General features: G+C 42.1%; 1 protein-coding gene and 1 long non-coding RNA gene across 3 annotated transcripts; one reads left to right on the plus strand and one right to left on the minus strand.

Moving 5' to 3' along the window:
* The first annotated feature begins 176 nt into the window (after positions 1-176).
* LOC142363694 (uncharacterized) lies at positions 177-16,902 on the plus strand. Its single transcript, XR_012765890.1, has 4 exons — positions 177-277; positions 4,912-5,051; positions 14,877-14,922; positions 15,891-16,902. It is a non-coding gene; the product is annotated as an uncharacterized LOC142363694 (long non-coding RNA).
* Positions 2,988-22,557, minus strand: SMTNL2 (smoothelin like 2). Of its 2 annotated transcripts, XM_075439843.1 has the most exons (9): positions 21,821-22,555; positions 13,900-13,987; positions 12,896-13,135; positions 12,128-12,181; positions 10,492-10,567; positions 8,925-9,095; positions 8,235-8,352; positions 6,703-6,854; positions 2,988-4,525 (listed from the first exon to the last, which is right to left on the minus strand). In XM_075439843.1, the coding sequence occupies exons 1-9, from the start codon at positions 22,223-22,225 to the stop codon at positions 4,399-4,401; spliced, it is 1,431 nt and encodes a 476-aa protein (XP_075295958.1). In that variant the 5' UTR covers positions 22,226-22,555; the 3' UTR covers positions 2,988-4,398. The 2 variants fall into 2 exon arrangements, with proteins under 2 accessions (XP_075295958.1, XP_075295959.1); XM_075439844.1 differs by lacking the exon at positions 8,235-8,352 and having other exon boundaries at positions 4,402-4,525; positions 21,821-22,557.

A 22,557-nucleotide genomic window follows, 5' to 3' on the forward strand; every position in this document is an offset into this window, starting at 1 on the left:
CCCCCTCCGCCCCTCCCGCCCCTGACCGCTGTCTCCGCAGCCGCACCCCGCGCGCTTCTCACCGACGGTCACAGGCTCGCGCGCGTGGCGTGGGCTGCAGAGTCGCGCGAGCAGCGCCGCCCCCATCGGCGGGAGGAGAGTTGCGCGCGCTGTCTGCTGCGTCCTGCGCAGGCGGCCCCGCTGCGGGTGGCAGTTTGCACCGCCCTTCCCACACAACATGGAGCAGCACAGCTACAGCTGGATGAAGAAGCAAATCCTCCTCGGTAGAGAAGTACCGGTAAGCTGACACCCACTTCTGTGCTGCTGAAATGCTGTTCACATACCAAATCCCATACTAATGCCTTTACAAAGGATTTTACAAAGGAGCAGTTCCTCGCCTTAGTGAATTGTGTCTGGACGTAAAAACTGAGTTCATTATTTATGAAGAAGTAGCCAAAGTCCTCGGGGTCTGGAAAAGCATGTTTTCTGTGGAGGAGTCTAAATAACCAGCATTAGTGACACTAGATCTAAATTAAATGTGTTGCCATGTTCCTTATTAGATGCATTAAAAATACCAAAGATGGTCTTATTCTTCAGAGGATTAAACTGTCATCCAAACTGCTGTGACAGTGTGTTGAAGTGGGAGAATTCTCCAGGCTGAGCTGATACTGCATCATCTTTAACTGCTTGCTTTCAATGCTGCTGAAATTCCAAAGCAGACTAACGTAACAGGTCTGAATTCTGGTGTTCCACTAGTGTCTGGAATAACCTCCCATGAGGAGAGGCCAAGAGAGCTGGGGCTGTTCAGCCTGGAGAGAAGGCTGCGGGGAGACCTTATTGAGGCCTTTCAGTATGTGAAGGGGGCTTATAAGAAAGATGGGGACAGACTTTTTTATCAGGGCCTGTTGTGATAAAACAAGGGGTAATGGCTTTAAACTGAAAGAGGGTAGATTTAGACTGGATATAAGGAAGAAATTTTTTACAGTGAGGGTGGTGAGACACTGGCATAGGTTGCCCAGAGAGGTGGTCGGTGCCCCATCCCTGGAAACAGTCAAGGGCAGGTTGGAGCAACCTGATCTAGTTGAAGATGTCCCTGTTCATTGCAGAGGGGTCGGACTAGATGGCCTTTAAAGGTCCCTTCCAACCCAAACTATTCCATGTTTCTGTGTCAACTCAACAGGCTTTATCTAGACATAGAGCGATTTTAGCTAACTAGAAGTGGCTTTTAAATGCACCTTACCTAAAGCAATGCTAACTTTTATTTTTGACATTTAAAACTATCTCTATAAGCCAGACCACGTTTAAATTAATGAACTATGTGGGCCAGTTTTATGCCTAATTACATGTATCCAAAAGTTTGCACTGGTTTGAGCATACACACTTCTTGCTTTGTCTGACATTTCCAGTAATGAAAGGCATCCATCCAATTATTGTACTTTCAAGGAGGACTTCACTGCTGTGGGAAGCTACATGCAAACACAATTTTTAAAGTAGGTGATATCTCTGCTGAGATTATTTTTAAAATCGTGCACAGAACTAATTGGTCTAGCCTTTAAAAGTAAGATCAAGTTGCCAATAAACCACCTTAGATAGTACTGAATTTAAGATACAGTGCAGAAATATTAGAAAAGCAGGAAACAGTCCATCTGTGTAAAACATATACTATGCCGACTTAATATATTCTCTTTATCACTCATGCTAAATAAATTTACTGGTCATATATGCACACACACGCTCTCTGCATTTTTTTTCTTTAACTAAAAAATCCAGCAGGGGGCATACATTACATACTTTAATTTCAATTTAACCATACAATCTAATAGGCAAGGTTATTCCTATAGATCAGACTTATTCTCTTAATGCACAAAGTTGTAGTATTTTTCCAAAATTAAGTCACAGCACCATCTGCCTCATCTTTATACACACGAACCACCAGCAGTTAAAATCAGCTTAGAGTCTTCCACTCCCCTGCAATCAGTCTGCTGGCAAGTACCAGGTATCTACCTCTCTGAAGTGGGAAGACTTTCAAAAACCTGTACAAATAGCTTCTGAGTAGCCGTGAAAACAAGTTTAATTACAGAAAGAATGTAAACTCCCCCAGTGAACTGGTAATAATTTTACTGTCTAAAACTTCCTTCATATAATTATTTGCTACTAGGCGTAAATTGGCAAAGCACTTACCTGTGTCTTTAGCACTCACATCACACAGGAAAACCATCCATGACCTGGGACTGTGAAGGAATGTGATGTATAAAGCCAGCACCGCCCCTCTTGTAGCTATGATGGAATTTAGCTCAGCCAGTCAATGAAAAGTATTCTGCTGTAAGAATGTAAATACATGTATCGTGTGTGCTGTTTGTGGAAAGACTTCTCATCATACTTACTCTAATCAGTCCTCCAAAATACAAGTACAGTGTGTTTGTCCTTACAGTAGAGCAACAGGTGCAAACTTACTCCTCAGAATTACGGTCACTCAAGACAAAGCAAAAACCTGAAGACAATGGCAGTCATATGACAAATACGAACAGCCCACCCAACCTCTGTCCACTTGCATTAAAGCTGTGATATTAGCAATGCCAAGGATCCTGATAGTTTGACCAAGTATCTTTCAGATACTTATATTAAGATGCGTATTTTTAAAAGTCTTTCAGGCTGTTTCCATAGTGTCATAGCAACAGCCTAGCTACACTTCAAACTGAATTTGATGATCCAGACCTTCAACAGTTAACTTATACTTTACCTTTGTACACTTTTGGTGGGTTGTTTGTTTTGTTTTCTGAGACTGCTAACAAAGTGGTTGCTTCATTCATGGTTTCTTAAGTAAAGTTCAGTAGAAAGTGAACCTATTTCCAATGCCACTGAACTTCTGTACTTTTTTAAACTGAAATTCAGAGCACACAGCATCATGACTAGAACAAAAATCTTCTAAGCAAAAGCTCTGGGTTCTTTTCACTGATTTTACCTTGTTACCTGTCACTTCATTCTACAGACAAGCAGTAAATCCGAAGAGCATTTGACATATTTTATTACAAACAGTCATCAATACAGAACCAAAGTCATCTTTATAAGTATCTACAAAAAGCACAAATGCAGGTCAAAAAACATTCTCTAGCATGAGCAGAGGGCTCGTGGTTTTCAGCTTTTACTTTCTATGAGCCTGTTCTTCAGGAAGAAATAATTTTAAAAGGCGCTTTTTTTAAAGTATTCTTTTTTAGTGGTTTTGGTTTTAACATTCACTGTCAAAACAAAACTCTGTTGATTTATCAAAGAGAAAAACAGAAAGGGTGACACATGACCTTTTTGTCCAGTAAATCTAGAATAACCCCAGCATATTGTGGTTTTAATGCTAATTTAATTCAAAAAAGGAAGCTAGTCCAAGGCATTTAAAAACTCCCACGTCTTTCATACTATTTTGGCATATTGCCTGTCCACCTCAGAGTCAGCATGAGGACTGAGAAAGTCATAAAGACTTCATTCCTGTCCGCACTGGAGAGTTGCTCTCCCCTGGAGTCCAGGTCAAAGCACACTACAGTCTTGCTTCTATTACAACTGTTCAGACGATTTTGTACATTGCTAGCTCCCCCCTTTCCTGTAATCCTAAATCATACAAACACACAACCTCGTACACAGAACAGCCCCCAGATGTTGCTGTTCTCCATGATCAAGAAATTAATCCAGGACTGCCAGTAGAGGCTTTAGCAAGACTCGAAGCAAATCACGTTACATTTGACCATTACAGACAAACGCTGTTGTGCAACACCGTCATTATCTGTCACCCCAGCCAGCAGGTAGGACGCTATGTTCTCTTTCTGCTTTAAGAGAACAGAACAATTCCTGTTTGATGTGCGTGTGCATGTATGCTGGAGCAGGGGGGTAAGGTTGGAGGAGATGCAATATTGCCCTAGTGGTTGAGTACTCCAGGTTATTATTTGCTAAAAGGAATTTTCCTTTTCCATCTGCTATTTCTTTTGTGCTATGCTCAACAGAGAAGTGGAATCGAAGGTGCTATCTTCTGGAGTTTTATCTGCATTTGAAGAGGGCACACCTTCATAGCAGAGTTACCTGTCACCGCATAAAACTGCATCCCCAGCCTAACATGAGCAGCAAATTAGCTTCCTCTCATCTTAAAACACAATAATACTAAAAATCCAACCTACTACTAGCACCAGAATTACAGCATTTGCCTTTCCCTATGTTTTTTTTGTCTTTTTCAAACATGCTTCTCTATTACTAACATACTGATGTGATCAACACCTCGGGGCGCTGCTCAGCAATACTTCAGCCAGCTAGCCACGCAGTTGAATGTAAGCAAAGGGACAGTAAAAAGCAAGAAATAACACTGCGTTCCATTTGCAAAATATCACTCTTCCCACTAGCATACTGTACTTGGCCCTTCTGGCTGGAGAGGTGTCGATGGTTTTATTCAAAGCGTCGTAGATGATTGTATAGGGACTGGACATAAGTGAAGACACACATGGGATCTGGCTTGTGACCCATCATCATCATGTCATCCACTTCTATCAGACGATCACAGTGAGCCATTTTCCTGTAGTAATAATAAAACAGATACAGCAAATCAAGAGTTAAATCTAAGCCTGTAACTACTTCCAAGGTTCATTTGCTGCTCTGATTTGAGCATCACCGAGGCGTTTAAGAACTCCTGAGGTTTATCAGCAGCATTTCCTTTCACAATGGAATGGTCAGGCTTAGGTTGGGGATTGTTATTTTTGTGACCATGAAATATTCCTGTTCTTTCCTTCTCTCCCTCTGTACGGGGATCTGACCCAAAGCCCTGTAGGTTCCCCCCCACAACTGCCATTCACATCCCTGGTATCTGTAGCATGTAGCCCAACCTCACATTCCTCTGTCCAAGTCTCAGTAAGCAAGGTCATGTGAATTTGCAAATCATGAGTTTTTCTGGTTATTATATAGGAAGCTCCAAAAGAACGGGAAAACACGAGCAGAGATAAGATGTGCCATTGAAAGCCCACATGGCTGTGGATTGTTTGTTCTCCACCATCCCCCATATCTTCAAGGTGTGAGTGACTTGGACAACAATCTCAGATGATCAGGTAGGAGAGCAGAAGCCTGACTGAGATCTAGACCAGCAGAAAGGAATACATCTGCTGAAGCCTAGGATGAAAAATCACAAGGACAAGAAGCAATTTGATCAGCAGAGCTCGTACTGGAGAGAGCAGCAATAACTGAGAGAAGCCTTTTCTGGCACTAGAAGAGAACAGTTAGCTTAAAAGCAGTCACAGCTATGAAGTAGTAATTTCTGTAGATACCTAATGTTTCTTACTGTTGTGTGCATGCTGTCTTCTGTTCTACCCTATACTTACTGTTAAACAGAGACAGAAAGACACTACAACTTTCCTTTGAGAGTGGTGGATAGTTTTACTTTAGAGATCAGCCACCTAAAAGTGTCATAGAATCTCTTTCAACTCACTGACAAGCAGCAATTTTTTTATATATGCATGTGTATAAAAGCCTTGTAATTCCCAAATTAATTCCTCTGCTAGGGGCTGTAACAAGGAGAGACAACATTGTGCTAAGAATTTTCAAAGCTTTTCTCTGGAATGGCAAATGGCAAATTCAGTTCTGCACGTTATTGCTCTTAATTTTAAAAAGAAAAGTTGTCTGAAAGAACCACAGACCTTCAGTGTGGTAGTACTGGTGTTTGAAGCTGTAGGAAACTTTAGCTATGTATTCCCACGTTCTGTTAGTATTCGGAAAGAGTGTACCAAACCCAGCTGCATACTACTACATGGAGTGTTCTTACTGTTACACAAGTCACACAAAACAGCAAGTAAGAATTATGTTGATATTGGGTCAAAATAGTTACTATTTCTAGCTGACAAGTTCACACTCATGATGATTAACAACGACGTTATCATTTAATTGCCTGATATACTGCAGGAAAAAGGATCAGGACAGTGTGACTGAGGGTACTAGCTCTGTCCGTTTTACAAAAACACAGTTACCAGGTTGAGGCTCTCAGCCTTGATCTAACTCCACTTACACTGAATTCAACCTCTGTTGTTGTTCAACCAAACCAATTCTGAAAGTTTATCTACTTGCTCCCTGATGTTTAGAGGTCATGGTTTATCCAGAGAGGCTGGATGGATATATCAACATGCCTCAAATTCAAATCAGGTATCAAGCAGGTGGGATTGGCTAAGAAACTACAAGTTGTAAGTCCAGTTCCTGTGGATTGTCAGTAAACATTGGATGCCTTGTGCTGTATGAACTCAGATTTCTTTTTTATGATTGATATCAGCAAATTCATTAAGAATCATTCATTACTTCAAGAACAAAATAAAAAAACCTGAAAAACGAACACAGAGAGAAGCAGGGGTTCTTCCTCCTCTGTCAAAGCATAACTCACGAGGCTGATTTCTCAAGTTTAGTGTGTCAGTGCTAAGGCTGGCGAGAATCACAGAGGTGAGAAAGCAGAATTCAAGTAATGCCTGAAGACTGTGAAAGATCTGAATACAGGACTCCAGTGAACTGTCCTGTGCCTGGTAAAACCACCTCTGATTTTAGAATGCTGAGTCTCCTGTTCTATGCATTGTCTATGCAGGGCTTTACTATCTTTTTTTTGGCATGACAGGTGTAAACTAATGATACAGGATCTACAAGAAGAATGATAAACTCTTCACTGCTGCCCAGCCACATTAAACGAACTGAAAGCACTTCACGGAGATCTAATGTGATACTCACTCAGCCATGGTGAAGGCCAGCTCAAAGTTCTGCTTGCGACTAGCTGGGTCAAGTTTATTATAATCAAAAGCTTCCGGAAAGAAAGAATGCACAAGAGCACAGAATGCCATCCCATCATTCCAGCTTGAAGAGAAGTTCTGGAGATCAATGTGCTGTCATGATGAAAAAAAACACATGTTAATGCAGCACAGGGGAACAGGGAAGAGCAGCTGCTTTTCTCACTGCAGTTTTCTGTCATTCTCTGCCACTAACCAAAGCAATAGAGCACAGACTTTACGTTTTCTTCCCCTCTTTATACATCCATTACATTATTTGTATTCTGAGAAAAAGTGGCACACTCGGCAATGAAGGCCTTTTGCCTGAAATGCCCAGATGCAAAGCACACAGTCCAGGGTCCCTGATCCAAAGCCCACTGAAAATACTGGGGGAAAAAAAAAATCTTTGTCAAGGTCAATGAGCTCTGGAGCAGGCTCAATGCATCAGCTCAGTATCTGCAGAAACTAAGGACACTGCTTATCCCTGTGAGGTATTTATAATTGAAGAATGGTTCATTTTGTAGCTGTGAGTAACACTTGATAAAGACTATGCTTGCTTGCTTTGCTTTTCAGTAAGGCCCAATTCTATGCCTGTTTACACACAGATAGGTAGAAACATAGGAAGAAACACAGGAAGAATTACGCCTACTGCAAAGCCTGATTCTTAGAATACTTATTGTTGCTTTCAGCTGCCACAGTAAAAAGAAACATACTTGGGCTCTTGTCTCATGCTGCTTTCCCATCATATAAAATTCAAGCCCCAGTTTTTCTAGCACGCAACTAACAGTAATTTTAACTAGTTCTGCTTATGTATACTATAATTTAGAGATCAGCGATAATAATGGACATTTTACAATAACATTGAAAAACATATTACACACGTAAAAAAAACCCAACCTTAGAAAAAATATTTCTTTCTCCTGGAAATCGCTTTGGCAATTGCAGTTTAAGGTCAGGTAAAATTACTAAAATCTCAGCTGCTGAATTCTTTTAGCTGCACTGACATTACCTCATAGAAATTAGCTCACTAACACTGTGTGATTCAGCCTCAACCATTTACTACAAATTCACTTGTCTAAAACCAGTAGAGAGTACTTTGGACTGCTGTGTAGCAAAAGGGCCATAGTCTCTATGTACTGGCAAAATATTATTCAGATCTTGCCATATATTATGATAATGCAAAAATCACAGCCTGCAACTAAGAAAAAGATGTGTGAGTGTACACTGAAGTCTATATCCATAAGCACAAAAATGTAGGCTTTCAGAGAAACACTAATGCATTGCTTTGACAGACATACAAAATCCCACTCGTGCAATCACTGACTGTCTTGAAGTGCTGCCCATGCAAACCATGATGTTTGTGTTACCCGCAGAAGACTTTATAACCTTGAGGAAGTTAACTCATTGTCTAGCGTGTTTTACATTCACTTTTTGAGTACGCTTTTTTGGCAAATACTCCTGAAAAAGAGAGAGCTGAAAGTGCTAGCATGTCTTCACCTTGTATCCTATGGTTTTTGAGCGACACCAGTCTAACAGAATTTGTTTAATGCTGCTAGCGCTGGCAACCCCAAAACTCTGCGACCTCTTCAGCTTAGGTCTGGATTCTCCTTTTCCTCTGGAAAATTAACAAAGACCTGATTAAATTACATTCTAGAAAAAATTAGACCTACTTGTCAGCAACATCTATGCAACCTTGCCCAGGTCAGCCCCTGTCCAGGTGGTATTTGAGAAACACGTTGCTGAAACTTCGACTTTTTGGTCCTGCAAGGAAAACTCATTTTCATTTCACTAAAGCTGGGATTTCAAGCCCTTTTCTATTTAAAACATACTGCCATCATGGCGCATAAAGAACAGTCCATGGTTTTGGTCCTTAATGAATGGCAAAAGAAAGTCACTATATTCCCTGTCTCTTATAATGACGGAGAAGGCAGTTTTCACAGCACTCTTTCCTGATGAAAGGCATCTGCTTCTTCAGCTGAACAACTCCAAAGCCAGAGGAATCTGGAGCTGTGAATTTCCAGGGCTCAGTTTGTGAAGTCAGCGAAGCTATATGTGACCTCATACTGTCCCTGAGCTCAAAATCCTACATTGAGAGAGTCCTCCCACCCAGCTGTCCTCTGCTGATGATAATTGACAAATTAGTTTCCCATTAACAAACCCATTCTGGAGACAAGGGGTGCGACGTACTTTCCATCATCATGTTCAAATTTCTCAAAAAGTGCTTTTCTGGCCTGTGTTCCTGTAGTCCGTGGGAGCGTCTGAGACCGCACGAGTTCTCGCTTCCTTTCAACTTGGCGATGTGCAGTGGGAGAAGAGGAGTGAGAGCTGGGGGTCACATCACAGTAACTATCAGTGGCACTGGAGAAACATAACATGAAAAGTACATGGTTAAACAAAAAAGTAACTCTCTGCAGTGCCAGGAGTCAGCATAAAGGTCCAACTGTTGCCTACTCTAAACCTTCCAAAACAGCTATTTCAAGAGGACTTGAATGAGTCAAAAGCAATATAAGTAAAAGTCAAAGTTTTATTGACAGACAACAGCACTTAAATATAGAAGAGCCTAAGGTACTTTTACAAATGATACATAGCTGGACAAGTCACAAATGCTTTATAGCACTGAGTAGAACAACAAACACCTTTAAAAAAAAAAAAAAAAGAAAAAAGGAAGTTGTGGCTACACAGGAGCACTAAATCCCTTTAATTTCCAACTTTGGGGTTCCTGGATGGTAAGTCACATTTTAAAAATGGAACTTGAAGAAGAGTCACTCAGGAGGTACTTTCGAAATTTTTACTCACAGTACACAGAATCCTGAGCTCATGTCAGTGTTGCTCCACTGACCACAAGCTGGTAATCTGATCGAGAAATACAGGATTATATCCTAATTTGTGTTTATTTGAGCCATAAACCACTTCCTCAGCATAAATTAAGTAAGCCACACATCACATTTGGAAATATTCCCCATGACAGAGATCGGGAAACTGAGGCAAAAAGCAATGACATCCAGTGGCACACATTAATTTCTGGTATAGATGAAGGTCAGATGTGACAGCAAGTTCTCTAGGGTGCTCAGCGTATCATGACTCAAATATCGAAGTGCTGATGTTGGAACTAACTCAGAAGAAATGTAATGCCAAATTTGAGATAATTTTCAAGGCAGATGCAAGCCCAGTTTAAGACATTTAAATTGGCTGCCCTCCTATTTCTCTTGATGGATATTTTGCATGCTGAGGATGCCTGGATATGCCAGTAGCAATTGTGATACCATGTAATCCTCTACTAAGCAACTGTGACTGAGTTAATCAAGAATGTGTAGTAGTCCTCAGTCCTCAGCAAAGCATTTATCTACCAACTAAACTCTAGACTAGCCAAACTAAGGATATTTGACGGCAGTCATATGTTGGTTTCCAAAAATAAACCTAAAGTACAAATTTCAACACAGCTGAGTATTTTTTAAAGTGTTTTCAAAGGGCCTGACTACTTGTTCCTCCTAACAAAAATCCACCACTGGCACTGAGAGTTTTACTGACTAACACTGTAACAATGCTGAAATCCACAATTAGGTCTGCTTTTAACTGCTCTACAAAAGATTTTTATTCCTTCCCATCTCTGTTCCATTTAGCCCTCAGGAAAGCTCACAACCTTTAACAGGCTTAAAATACAGCATGTGGGACTCACCTGTTCTCCAGGCCAGCACAACACCTTGAGACTATACTGACCACAATGGCCTAACCAAATGTCAAGAAAAATGCATACCTTTCAGCAGTTTTGGCTCCACTACTCATCCCATAGCTCAAAGTTGAGACAGACTTAGTGACAGAAGTGGTATTCTCTGTATAAAAGCAGGAAAACCAAGATGCATCAGGGCAGAAACTTCTTTTGTCTCCTTTCCTCATATGTTTTCAAACCATTTCCTGATAGATAGCCACGTACTGATTTTTACTCACCAGAGTGAAAAGCTGTAGGCCCCTGTCTAACTTCCAGTATTGGCTAACAAGCTAGGGAGGGATTTTACCCAGGGGTTCAATCCCTCTGCAAAACGAGCATGGTATGAACATACTAGAAAGGGCTGTAAGAGGATGCCTTTGATGAAACTGCATTGGGATGGTTGGATCATTTCAGGCCCTTGTGCAGACCTCAGAGGAGGGCACAATGCCATGGACGTTTCAGTCAAAGGAAGAAACAGTGCTACAGCTCAGCTTGCAACAGCCATTCTGGCAGACATAAGGAGTCCCGGGAAGTCTGCCCTGGTTGAGAGCATAATTTAAATTACCTAATTTCCACCATGAAACATTTTAGTTTGTATAGCAGAACAGACTCCAAAGGTTGCAAAGGTGGCTTAAAACCAAATTTGCATCTTTCTCCCCGACTCCTGAGGTTCTACCTTTTGCGCTTTGCCTCTTAGAGCCCAGCTCTGGACTCCAGCTATGTTCCGTAAATGCAGAACAACAAAGTGGCTTGCCTAGCTTTAACACACAGAAGCCAAAACTTGTTGCATAAGACAAGCAACTCATTTACTGAAGGCTCCTTCTACACACAAAGAAGAAAGACTGGCATCTTAGAAGCAATCCAACCTGATCACTGTCCAAATCACTCTCAAAATGCTGAACTCTCCCCACTGCTTATAGAAGGGATCCAGATTAACTAGACCTCTCATGTAAAACACCCTGGTAAGTGCCAGAACACAGATGTGACAAATTTGGAACCACAAAAATTGCCAGATATTTGTGCAAACCTCAGAAGTTGTCAGCTGAGGAGGAGTGTGATCCCTGTTCTGGTTGAGTGACATCTTTGCTAAACTGACACTTGAGACCACTGTGAAATGCCAGTACACTGTGTAGACAGTAACAGCCTGGTGACATCAATCAGAAGTACTTTTGGATAGAGCTCAACTCATCTATTTCAACTGAAATAAGAAATCCTTAAGGCATTTTGTCCTTTGATACATTCATATATGAAGGAGACTAATTATGCTATTCTCCTGAAAGGACTTTGCTCTAACTTCCACAGGGTGGGCACACCACCTTCCAACTGCCATTGCCTTGCGTTCAATCAAAGTTTTCACTTGGTCAGCTGAAATCTTCACCGCTCAAACTATCTGTTCTTCCACACTTTTCTGGCACTTACTGTTTCCACTACAGTGATTGCCTAACAGTACACATGTACACCACTGTGCAAATAAAGATAGGTACCCCTTGCTTTGAACTGATTGAGAGTCTGATATGGCAGAACAAGTTTCCATGATACTTGGGAAACTGAATCTGCATGCAGCCTTGTTAGCAATTTTCATATTACTACGTACCTACATGCTCAGATCTGGATCCCCCAGACATGAAGCACGGAATCCCTCTCAATTTGTATTGCATAAGGACATGCTGATAGGAACACTCACCTCCAGTGGCAGATGAACCCATTGTTCTCACCGTACCTGAATTCCAGGCCTTCACTGAAACAGCAAAAAAAAAAAAAAGACAAAGGAAGGTTTTGCTGCAGTCTTACCTTCAATAAGATAAAAGTTGAAAGAACAATCTGCAGCTAATCTCTGTCTCTTGCTAGCAATTCCATCTGGTCTTTCTCTGCAGTTTCTGACCCATATATATAGTCTGATTTACAAGTGTCACTGTTACTAAATGCGTATGAAATACAGCTCAAAGATGAATGACTTCAGTATGAATGAGATTTTTTTTATGCTCAATTTACATATAAATAAGATGCTGCAATCACTCTGACTTGTGTATATGTGTCAGTCTGCTGTCGGTCATTCCTCCCTCCAAATGACTGTTGAACCCGTTAGCCAAATATCTGCCTAACTTCTCAAGGGGCCTCAGGTCTCAAAGCACTAAAAACTTCAAAATTTCATTAAAACAGCTGGCCATGTCGAAGGGATACTTGTTCAGTAACTGTGCTGGAAGATAGGCTGCACTATGAACTCAACTATGTTAGGCAGCAAAAATTCTCAGCAGATGTGACATTACAGCCTAAAGCTCCACCTAGGACCCACAATATTCTAAATCAGAGCGTGCCACCATGAGACCTATAGTCACAGAAGCAAGGTTTTGTAATTACCACTAGGTCACAGGACAACCCCTGTAGCACCAGTTTCTTGAAGTAAAGAAATGGGACACAGCTTCAACAAACAAATTATTTTTGTTCCTTTTACCTGACTGATTGGAAGTTTTCACTGCCGTCACATTTTTGCTCTTGCTCTGTCCCAGCAGGCCAGCAGACACATTAGTTGTTCCTGTTGAACAGATGGTCTCTCCTGAAAACTTCTCTGATGTCCTGGTTACGGCAGTAACGGGAAGATGGGGCATCTGTAAGGTGACTGCAGGGTCATGGGCTTCAGGGGAAGAGTTTGACATGTGAAAAGAGGTCAGTTCATGGGAGACTTTTGCTTGACCTGGTGAATAAAAAGAAAAGGACAGAGGAAGTAAATTTATTTGCAGATTTGTAACAAAGTTACAAACTGATTTCTATGCACCAACTTTATTTCACAAATCATTGGAATTATTCCACCCAGCTCTCCCTGCGGGACGTTGTATCATTTACGGTGCGCTGCAGAAAAAAACCTAGTTTAAGTGATCCTTGCAGCAATTATACCTGTCCTACATGAATCTCAGCAAGAACAATTTCTTCAGATCATTAATCCACTAGCATCTGTATTTAGTAAGCTACTCCTCTTCCTCTGTGCAGCCCCCGCCCCCAATCTCCTGCCATGGGTTAGGAGTCAGCAGACTTGTTCTTTTCATGAAGTTTTGTGAATCACCGTGTGCCTCAGTTTTCTCTAAAACAGAGATAGTAAGTCCTTCCTCCATTGAAGGATGATGGAAGCAGACAGGTAATTTACAAAATGTTTTGGGATGCAAGGCTATAATGGCACCCAGAATAGCAGGCCTTATTATCACTAGTGGCCCAAGGTGATGTGACAGTAATAGTCTGTAATTTATGAACAACCATAGTGCATGCTTAACAATAAAGCTAAAGTTTAAAAGTTAAGCTCCCAGTTAGGAAATTAAGTTAAACAGTATCAGCGCCAGAGTACAAGATCCCTGCTGAAACCACAGCAGATTCTAATAACACTCCCAACATGTGAGAGCTGCTCTATGACTGCCAGGATCAGGTATTTTACAAGTAGTGCTTCTTCATTTCATGCCATGTTCCTACCTGATGAAGACTGATGCCCATTTTCAATGATGGAAGAACTAAAAACTCTTCTAAACTCAGGTTTGTGGTAGTCATCCAGGTCTACACTCTGTCAGAAAAGACAACAGACATGACAGCTAAATTTCAAACAGTAGCAAAGGTTAGAAGAATATCCAGAAACATCTGCCAAGAACAGGTCTTCCCTGTGCCAGTGACCACACTACAAGAAGGGAACAATTATCTGACCCCAACAGCCAAACCTGCAAACTGTGCACTGGCAATGCAGGACTTGTATCAGTCTTCACATACTTGTCCTCACACACCCTATGCACCTAGGAGGGGTCTTCCACTTCTGTTAAATGTATCACCATCCACTGTAAAAGTGATAAACAGAAGACTCCACACAACAGTGGAGAGAGAGACTGAGATTGCATAAAACACCTAATGCTCTGCAGTTTTTTTTTCTGTTTGCTGCAGACAAAATGACATTCTGATAACGTATTATAAACGCATTACATAAAGTAAGTATGACCCTAGAACTTTACAGCTACATTATAATCTGCAACTTCTGTAAGGACAGATTTTTCTGGGAAAAGCACCAATTTTTCCCATAATGTTTCCCAACATAATTCCAGAAAGATCAGGCATGAATTTTTTTTTGTGGGTTTTTTTGGTTGGTTCGTGTGTGGGCATGCAAAAAATCACAAGGAACTATGTGATTTTTGGCTGCAGGAACTAAAGAAATAATAAACTTCTTCACAGATACACGATTACTTCAGTTGAAAAACGTAGCTTCCAAGAAGCAGCATATACAAGGAGTGAAATTCCCCAACACAAAGTCCATGAAAAAGTTTTAATTGATTCTAGACAGATATCTAACTACGAGATTGGCACAAAAAATTATGAATAAATAAAGAATCTGTAATGTGCGTTTGTAAGTATGATCCAAAATTCGTATAAACTCAATCCAAACAAGTTTTGTTTTGTTTTTTTTTTAGACAGGCAGAAAGACTGAAGATAGATACTGAAGATTTTATACTGCAGGTAAGTATAAAAACAACAAAACAGAAAAGGAAAGAGGCAGGGTGTATACTTGTAATAACTTAATTTGTCTCTGCTTTTCATACACAGGAAATACGGAGTAAACTGGTCATTTGATTTTACTTATTCCATAGCTTCATCACAAATTATTAGAATAATTTATTTATAGGGTGGAAAAATATATCTCATGTAAAATACATAAACCATGTGATGAATTCAAGATAAATCAACAAAAATAGTTTCTTGGAACTTGTCTGCTGTTTACCATGCATGTGGTTACACGCATCCAAACTTAATTAAGAACAACTGACAACAACATTAACTCACCTTGGAGATTTTTTTAAAGCATTTAATCTTGTTAGATGCTGCAGACCGCACAGACTGTTTTGATACCCATTACTTTCATTACCTCTAGTACAAATCCCAGTCAACTCCTGGTAACTATGGTCCGAGATCTTGGTAAGAATTTGTTAAGTAGTATTAGATTACAGTAAGGCAGCCTAAACACAATTTTGTCATAGAGTATATAGTTGCAGTCTCAGATTCTGATCCTCCTAGATATCTAAATGTCAACCTCCAGCTGATTTCAGTGGAACACAGGTGTACATAGCCAAATTTGAGCTACACACCTACACTACTAAGTCAAGGAAAATCCTTCTCTTGACTTTAAGGTTGGGCCCTACAGTCTCAGATCACAATCGGTATCCAGGCTTTTCAAGATTACAGCGCGATTTGGGGAAACCATTAAAGTGTGGTAAAACCCCATTAACCGGACTTCAAGATGAGGACCTACTGCCTTGTAAGCAAGTGTCTTACACAGATATATTACAATAAAACACAGAAAGGAATGGCAGCAAGACAATGAGATACTGTGAACTGTCTTTAAGGCTCAGCTTGGATGGTGTGTTTTATTATAGTGGGTTGTATACTAATCATACCTAAGAGTCTCATGTCAATTTTTTCTACACTAGGTGAGGAAAAGAGATAGGAGCACCTGGATATGATTTTCAAACAAAACAATACAAAGTTCAGAAGAGGACTGGAGACTTCCCAAAAATGCAGAAGATGTACTCTCGGAAAAAATGACTTTTAAAGGTTTGTCAGCTAGGAGCTTTCATTTAATTATCTTGCCTAGTTTCCAAGTCAGTGATTTTCCTGGGGTTATATACGCACTTACATGCTCCACTAGATAAGAGCGCAGAGGCTACATGATGAGCCAAGACATTCCTTAGTCTGTTTACCACTAAAATGCATGAGAGGCTGCTTGCTTTTCTTAAAACAAAACACAACAACCACTCGAACAACCAACCATGCACAACACCATGTTTTAGCACAATGTTGCTTACAGCCTCATTAACAAGACTAACAGATTTCCACTGTTGCCCAAAGAAGCCTTCAGGTGCACCTAAGATAGCTGGGAGTTAGAATGTCCATTCCACAACTAGGTTGGCCTGCCTTAAGACACACTGCAAATTCTACAAATCAAATCCGCCTTGAAGTTCAGTATATCAGTCCAAACACGGAGAAATTTTGCTTTATTTTGATTTTCCTGTATCTTATTTAAAAAGAAAGGAAAATTAGACTGGGGAAGTTGCAACGTGCAGAACTTCTCACTCTTTCCCAGCATATAAAACTTTCTTACAAGCAAAAGCACTATAATTCAGCTATCTAGGCTCCACTGATTCTTGTGGGATCTCTCCCATTTAGAGGCTTCATTACAGACAGGACATCTTAAGAGCTCACATCCAACAAAGCTGCACTCTTTAGGATAGTTACTCAGCTTAGGCCCAAAAGGAGTAATGAGTTCTTTTGCAAAGCTAGTCTGCAAACTTTATTCACAACACCTCACCAGAAAAATGACTTCTTTAAAATAACATTTGTCTCTCCTGATAACCAAAAATATTCATTTTTATACTGTCTGCTACCCCCACAGAGAATGCTTCCATATGCACACACAGTCTGACTTACTGCCGCTAAACTGAATCTGTGTCACTGTATCCAAATCTTTTAATTTGTGAAAATAAAATTATTTTTAAAGTTTTATCTTTGTCAAGAAGGTACTATGCATGAATAAATTCAATTATCACTAGCTGCCATGATTAACTCGAGAAAAGTACACCAAATATTAATCATATAAACCACATAGAACCAGGGTTTCAGAACTTTTATTGCTGTATTGAGTGTAATTCAGTTCCTAGTCAACAATTATTGGCCATATCCAGAACTGAAATGTACAGCACAGCTAATGCAGCTCCCTAGAATGCACCTGCAGCATACAGTTAGAATTGTTTAGCCATTCATGTCAGCCATTATGACCTGAATGTGTTGAATGCCTGTGTAGACTGTAAATGTGAATCTACTTTATAAGCTGGGGGAGTGGGGACAAGCAAAACAGTCAAATGAGGTGGTCATTGCGAAGATCACTGAACTGGTTTCCTAATGTCATGACAGGTGCTGCATTAATTTATTTTATGCAAACCTGATTACCACATTTTGGCTAACAGCACTGGGGAAGAAATTGATACCAGGCTGGAGGACGGGGAAGGCCAATGTGCTGATAAAAGACTGGGAGGATCCAGGATCAGAATCTACCATGCATTTAGTACTATCAGGCTAAAGTACTTTAAAATTCACTTTGTCTGGAGATGCCAAGCTTCTGACAAACCCATGTGTGTAACAATACTTCCTCTGTCAGTGCTGGCTACATAGATTGTAAATAGCAGAGGGACAGGTACCTGTATCTGTGCTTAATAATGAGAAGTACTGATTTGTACAACTCATGTAGCAACAACATGATGAGGAACTGGTAAAGACAAGAAAGTTAACGCAGATGTTTTGCATGTCTTGCTCAAGGTTGCTCTTAGAGCTACTCTCTCTGTAGCTCAGAATTCTCCATGTAATGTAGGGCGATAATACTTTCCATAGTTGTAGGGCTGCTAGAATTCCTCCTTCACTATAAAGAAGTTAGACCTTGGAGATTTGTAACTGGAAGCTGCTATAAACCAAGCAAATATCATAACCCAGTAGTGAAAATCGTATGCATTCAGAAAAAGTAAGCACTGAATCATGAGATTAGAAAGAAAAGAAATACAATTTTTACCTCCTCTCTGAGCCTCTAAGGTGCATGTCTGTTATGTCTTCAAGCTTTTGCCTGCAACAAGGTCAAATTGTAGAAGAATGACAGCCAAATGAGATTCCTCTCTCTCTTAAATGAGAGATCTCAGTCATCCGTAGTCTTTCATAAAAGCACCAATTATCAAAAGGGTCATGATAAAAATAATTGGATCTAGAAATGTTGTTTATTTGTGAGAGGTACCTCCCTCTCATTACACATGCCAGATGAACGTGACACTTCACTTTGGTGAATGGTAAAACCACCACTGACTTCTGCAAGGCAAGATTTGACGTTCTGTTCCTTGCATATAGAGATCATTGATATATCAGAAATGGGGAATGATGAAATGTGTGAGGAAATGCAAACAAGGCTGCTAGATACCAGCAAGAACTACACCCCATTTACCTCTTAATTCTTCTACTAGAAAGCCACTGTCTGTCAGATAACACAAGTATTCTGTACCTGTAACTGACCCTGCAGCTTGAAGAAAAGCCTTGAACACTACAAGCATATTAGGAAACCTTTTCCACTTGGAGTAATCACTGAAGAAAAACAGTAGAAGTACTTTTCACAGAACCTTTTTTGAAGCAAGGCTGGATAAAAATTAACATCAGAGAACAATTCTACCTTGGCAGCTTCAGCAGGTGCCCATGGCTATTTCACTGTGAATTAAACCAAAACAATGACAACAATAATCTAGGTAAGGATCAAGGCAACCTTGGAATGCCACCATTCCAAAAGGACACTTGCAGGAAGTGTAAGACAAGAAGAAGAAGAAATGGAACTACTGGACTTCCTTTATCAAATATAGAAGTTGAAATGGTTTAGAATCATAGTATGTAATGCTAGGTGGCTCCTGGATCATTTAATCTCCCTGCCTGTATACTCCAGGTCATTATGTCTCATGCAGTTACTTCCAGGCTGACTAACTGCTGGGTGCTATCAGGTCACCACAGAAACACCGATGGGTGATATTTGTTTAGATCTTCGCAGGTGGTCATAGCCAGCTCTTCATCTCGCTGCTGCTTTGACCACTGCAGCAGTCTGTCTAGCAGTCCATCCACATTGTGCAGAGACTCTTCTGACAGTATAAAAACAGAACACCCTTACAGTATTTTTAGTCCTCCCTGTTCACAAAGGCATCATGCTAAACCACAAACACTATGGAAAGATCATAAGTGATAAAGCTCCTGCCAAAATGTAAGATCTGATCAACAAAAAAAGTCAAAACTCTTCCTTTCTAACAATCACAGGCAGGTAGGAGAGAGACCTCAGTGACTTCAAAGAATGACAAACAGCAACAAACTGCTCAGTGAGAGATAAATCCTCAGTAGTGCAGCTAGGGGTCCAGGAACCTGCTTTAAAATTAATTCTTCAAACATACCCTATTTTCCACCTTTGTGAAAGCAGCTCTCGGATTCTGGACTGGTTAGAGAGCCAAATTAAAGTTTTGCATCAAAATATCAGAAAGACTCACCTCTGAATCACAGTGGCTAATAGCCATTTAAAATTCCACCCAAATCAGTAGTGAGACTGTTCAAGGACAGTACAGCAGACATTGCCTGAAGATTAGAATTAAAAGGAGATTTGTGTTCTTACTTCTGAACTATGCTTGGAACTCCCTGGGTTCACTTTTTTCAATCAAATTACCTTGAAAAATAATCAAGCAATATTAGAAAACAATGGGTCAGACACTGAAGATGCCCAGAATCTCCAGTATCAAATCTGTAAAAGCTAGTTTTAAGTCTTATGCCAAGTATCTTGCTAGAAATGTTGAAGGCAACAGAACCCAGCCTTTTCCTGGGATAAATGCTGCATCAACCACACAGTAAAAAGGAACTCAAACAATAAATCTTTCCAGATGCAAAAGAGCGTATCTTGATTTGTTACCATTTCCAGGTCAGTATTATTTGCTCCTCATATCTCATACTTACAGAACTATTTACTAAGGCTAGCAGCAGCATCAGTTTTATCACAGGTACTCGTTTATCTGAAAACATACGCAGTGTCATTTACGGTGCTCTGTTTCAAATGCTTTGGTCATAAAACCAGAAATTGCAAGCAACTGAGGGAACGCTTTCTTCATTACAGAGAATCTGGGTGTCTGGCATAGCAACCAAGGCTTGCTCTTTAGCCATCTGAGGACAGCTACTTCAGAGCCTTACCCACAAAATCATGTTTTCACTGCATACGTTTGGTGTGTGTAGCTCTAGCTGCATCTTCCATGGTTCTCAGTACTGAAATTCCTTCTCGGTCAGCTGTGCTAACTCGGGAAGTTGTCCAGCCTTCTGGGGACAATTGTTGTGAGGGCACTGGAAATCTATCAGTACTTAAGTGATTCCCTGAATCCTCAAAGCAAAGTGGGAATGTTCCTATCCAAACAAAAGCTCATTCTGTGCTTTAACACAGATCGATACCTAAAGCTGGATATTGCCATAACCAGGATGCAAGACTTTTCACAGAGCATGAAGTACACGCTACAATGTAGACAGTGGTGATGGAACAAGTGAGATGGTGGGAGGGACCATGCCCACTCGTCCCTTAGCTCACTTCTGTTCCTTGCAACACAAACAAGAGTGGATGGCTCCATGGAACAAAAAGGAACAGATCTGAAAGTTGTGTGTATGCTGCTTGCCTTTGTCACGTGGGGGGTAAAGGCAGAAGTTGCCATGACTATGTTAGAACAATGCATCAAGCAGCGGCTTTACCTCTTCACTTGCCCAACTGTGGGAAGCCCTATGCCCCCATTTTTGAGTCAGTAGGAATGAAAAGGGCTGGAATGCACTACTCTGCTCATTCACACCAATTTAACTTCGAGTGAATTTCATTTCCAAGCTTTTCTTTTCCATCCCCAAAGCCTGGATAGACCACAGACCAGCTTTTCATGCTCCAACAGTCTTAAAGACCGCTTAAGACATGGCTTAATCAAGATCATACAAAATAGGCTGTCATCTGTGGAAGTCAAGTCTCTAGTATCACACAGTCTCATGTGACTGAATCACAGCGTACTGTCTGGCTGCCACGTCCTGGTGCAAAGGATTGTACAGGAGCTCTCAACTCTTTCCACAAAGCTGGACACATAGAAAAAGTATTACATAAAACATCTCTGTACCAGATGAGCTTCCCACTAACAGGTTTCTGTGCTCTGAGTTACAAGTTTCCACTGCGCTGCAGAGTTTTATCACTGGGAGGAATGTGTGTGTTTGTGCTAATTCAGGTCATGGAAACCATGATAGCTTGTGTGAGGCCAACCTCCCAGGGACAAGCTGCAGCAGTACAGGACAGTGGTTGTGCAGCAAAACTGTCTCACTGCAGGATGCTACGTCACTGTCTTAGGAAAACATGCTACTGCCTGCTATATGCTGAGCTGTTCTCCTTTGTGAGCTTGCCAACTGGCAAACAGCATTGCTGACACGCGGATCCCCCTGAATTGAATGCAGAAAGGATACACAGATATTCACATATGTATATTGATAGCTGGGACTGCCTTAGCTTCTCTTCTTACTTCTAACCACACTGAACTGACAGTTGCTACCACTCTAACCAAGATCTCAGTTGGACCAAGGAGTGCCATAATCAGGAACACGTCCAGGTTGTATCGAGGCCAAGACCATTTCTCGGAGCAACTCCAAAAAGCCCATCGACCCTGCGCTGCAAAAGAGCCCCGTGTCCGTAAACGCTCCCTCATGCCACACTGCAGAGCCAGGCAACACCCGTGAAGCATCGGCTCACGCACCCTCTTGGCCTTCCCCTCCCGCCGCCTCCCCGGCCGCCGCCAGCACTTACTTGGCTCCGGCCAGCGACCGCTAGCTTGGCATGTCTGGGGAATCTGCCGCCAGCCGAACCCTGCCCCGGAGAGCCGGGCCCCGCGGCCGGGGCGCTCCCCGCCGCCTCGTCCGCCCGCTCCTGCGGCAGCCCCGCCGACCGGCCGAGGGCCTCCACCTGCCGAGCCAGGCGCTCCAGCTGCGCCCGCAGGCGCCGGTTCTCCTGCTGCAGCTCAGAGACGGTGTGTGCCAGGGGGCTGGCGAGGCGCAGCACCTCCTCCACCTGCCGGCCCACCCCCTGCTTGAACACCTGGATGTCCACGTGGATCTCCCGCACGACGCCCCGCAGCGTGTCCTCGTAGCGCCCCAGGGCCTCGCAGACGGATTGCGCCTCCCGGCTGTTCAGGTCCTCGGTCTCGCTGGCCATGGCGTCCGCGGGCTGCGCGGCGCGGCCAGGGAGGCGCGGGGCTCGGGAGCCGCTAGCGGCAGACGCCCGGCCGTCTCCCCTCCCGCCGCCGGCTCTTCTCCCGTCAGAGGGCGCCCTCTGCCTCCCGGCGGCCCTAGGCGCGGCCCCCACGCCGGACGGCCCCCGATGCCGCCGGCCCCCGTCCCGCTCTCATGGGGCGAAGGAAGGGCTCCGCAGAGCCCGCGCCGCGCCCGGCGGGACCCTCGGCAGCGCCGCGCAGCAGCGGGGCACGGACGGAAAGGCGCGTGGGAGCAGGGCGGCTGCCCGAGCTGCGCAGCTCAGCGTATGCTCCT

Source organism: Opisthocomus hoazin, chromosome 20 (genome assembly GCF_030867145.1).
Source record: "Opisthocomus hoazin isolate bOpiHoa1 chromosome 20, bOpiHoa1.hap1, whole genome shotgun sequence".
Taxonomy (NCBI): domain Eukaryota; kingdom Metazoa; phylum Chordata; class Aves; order Opisthocomiformes; family Opisthocomidae; genus Opisthocomus; species Opisthocomus hoazin.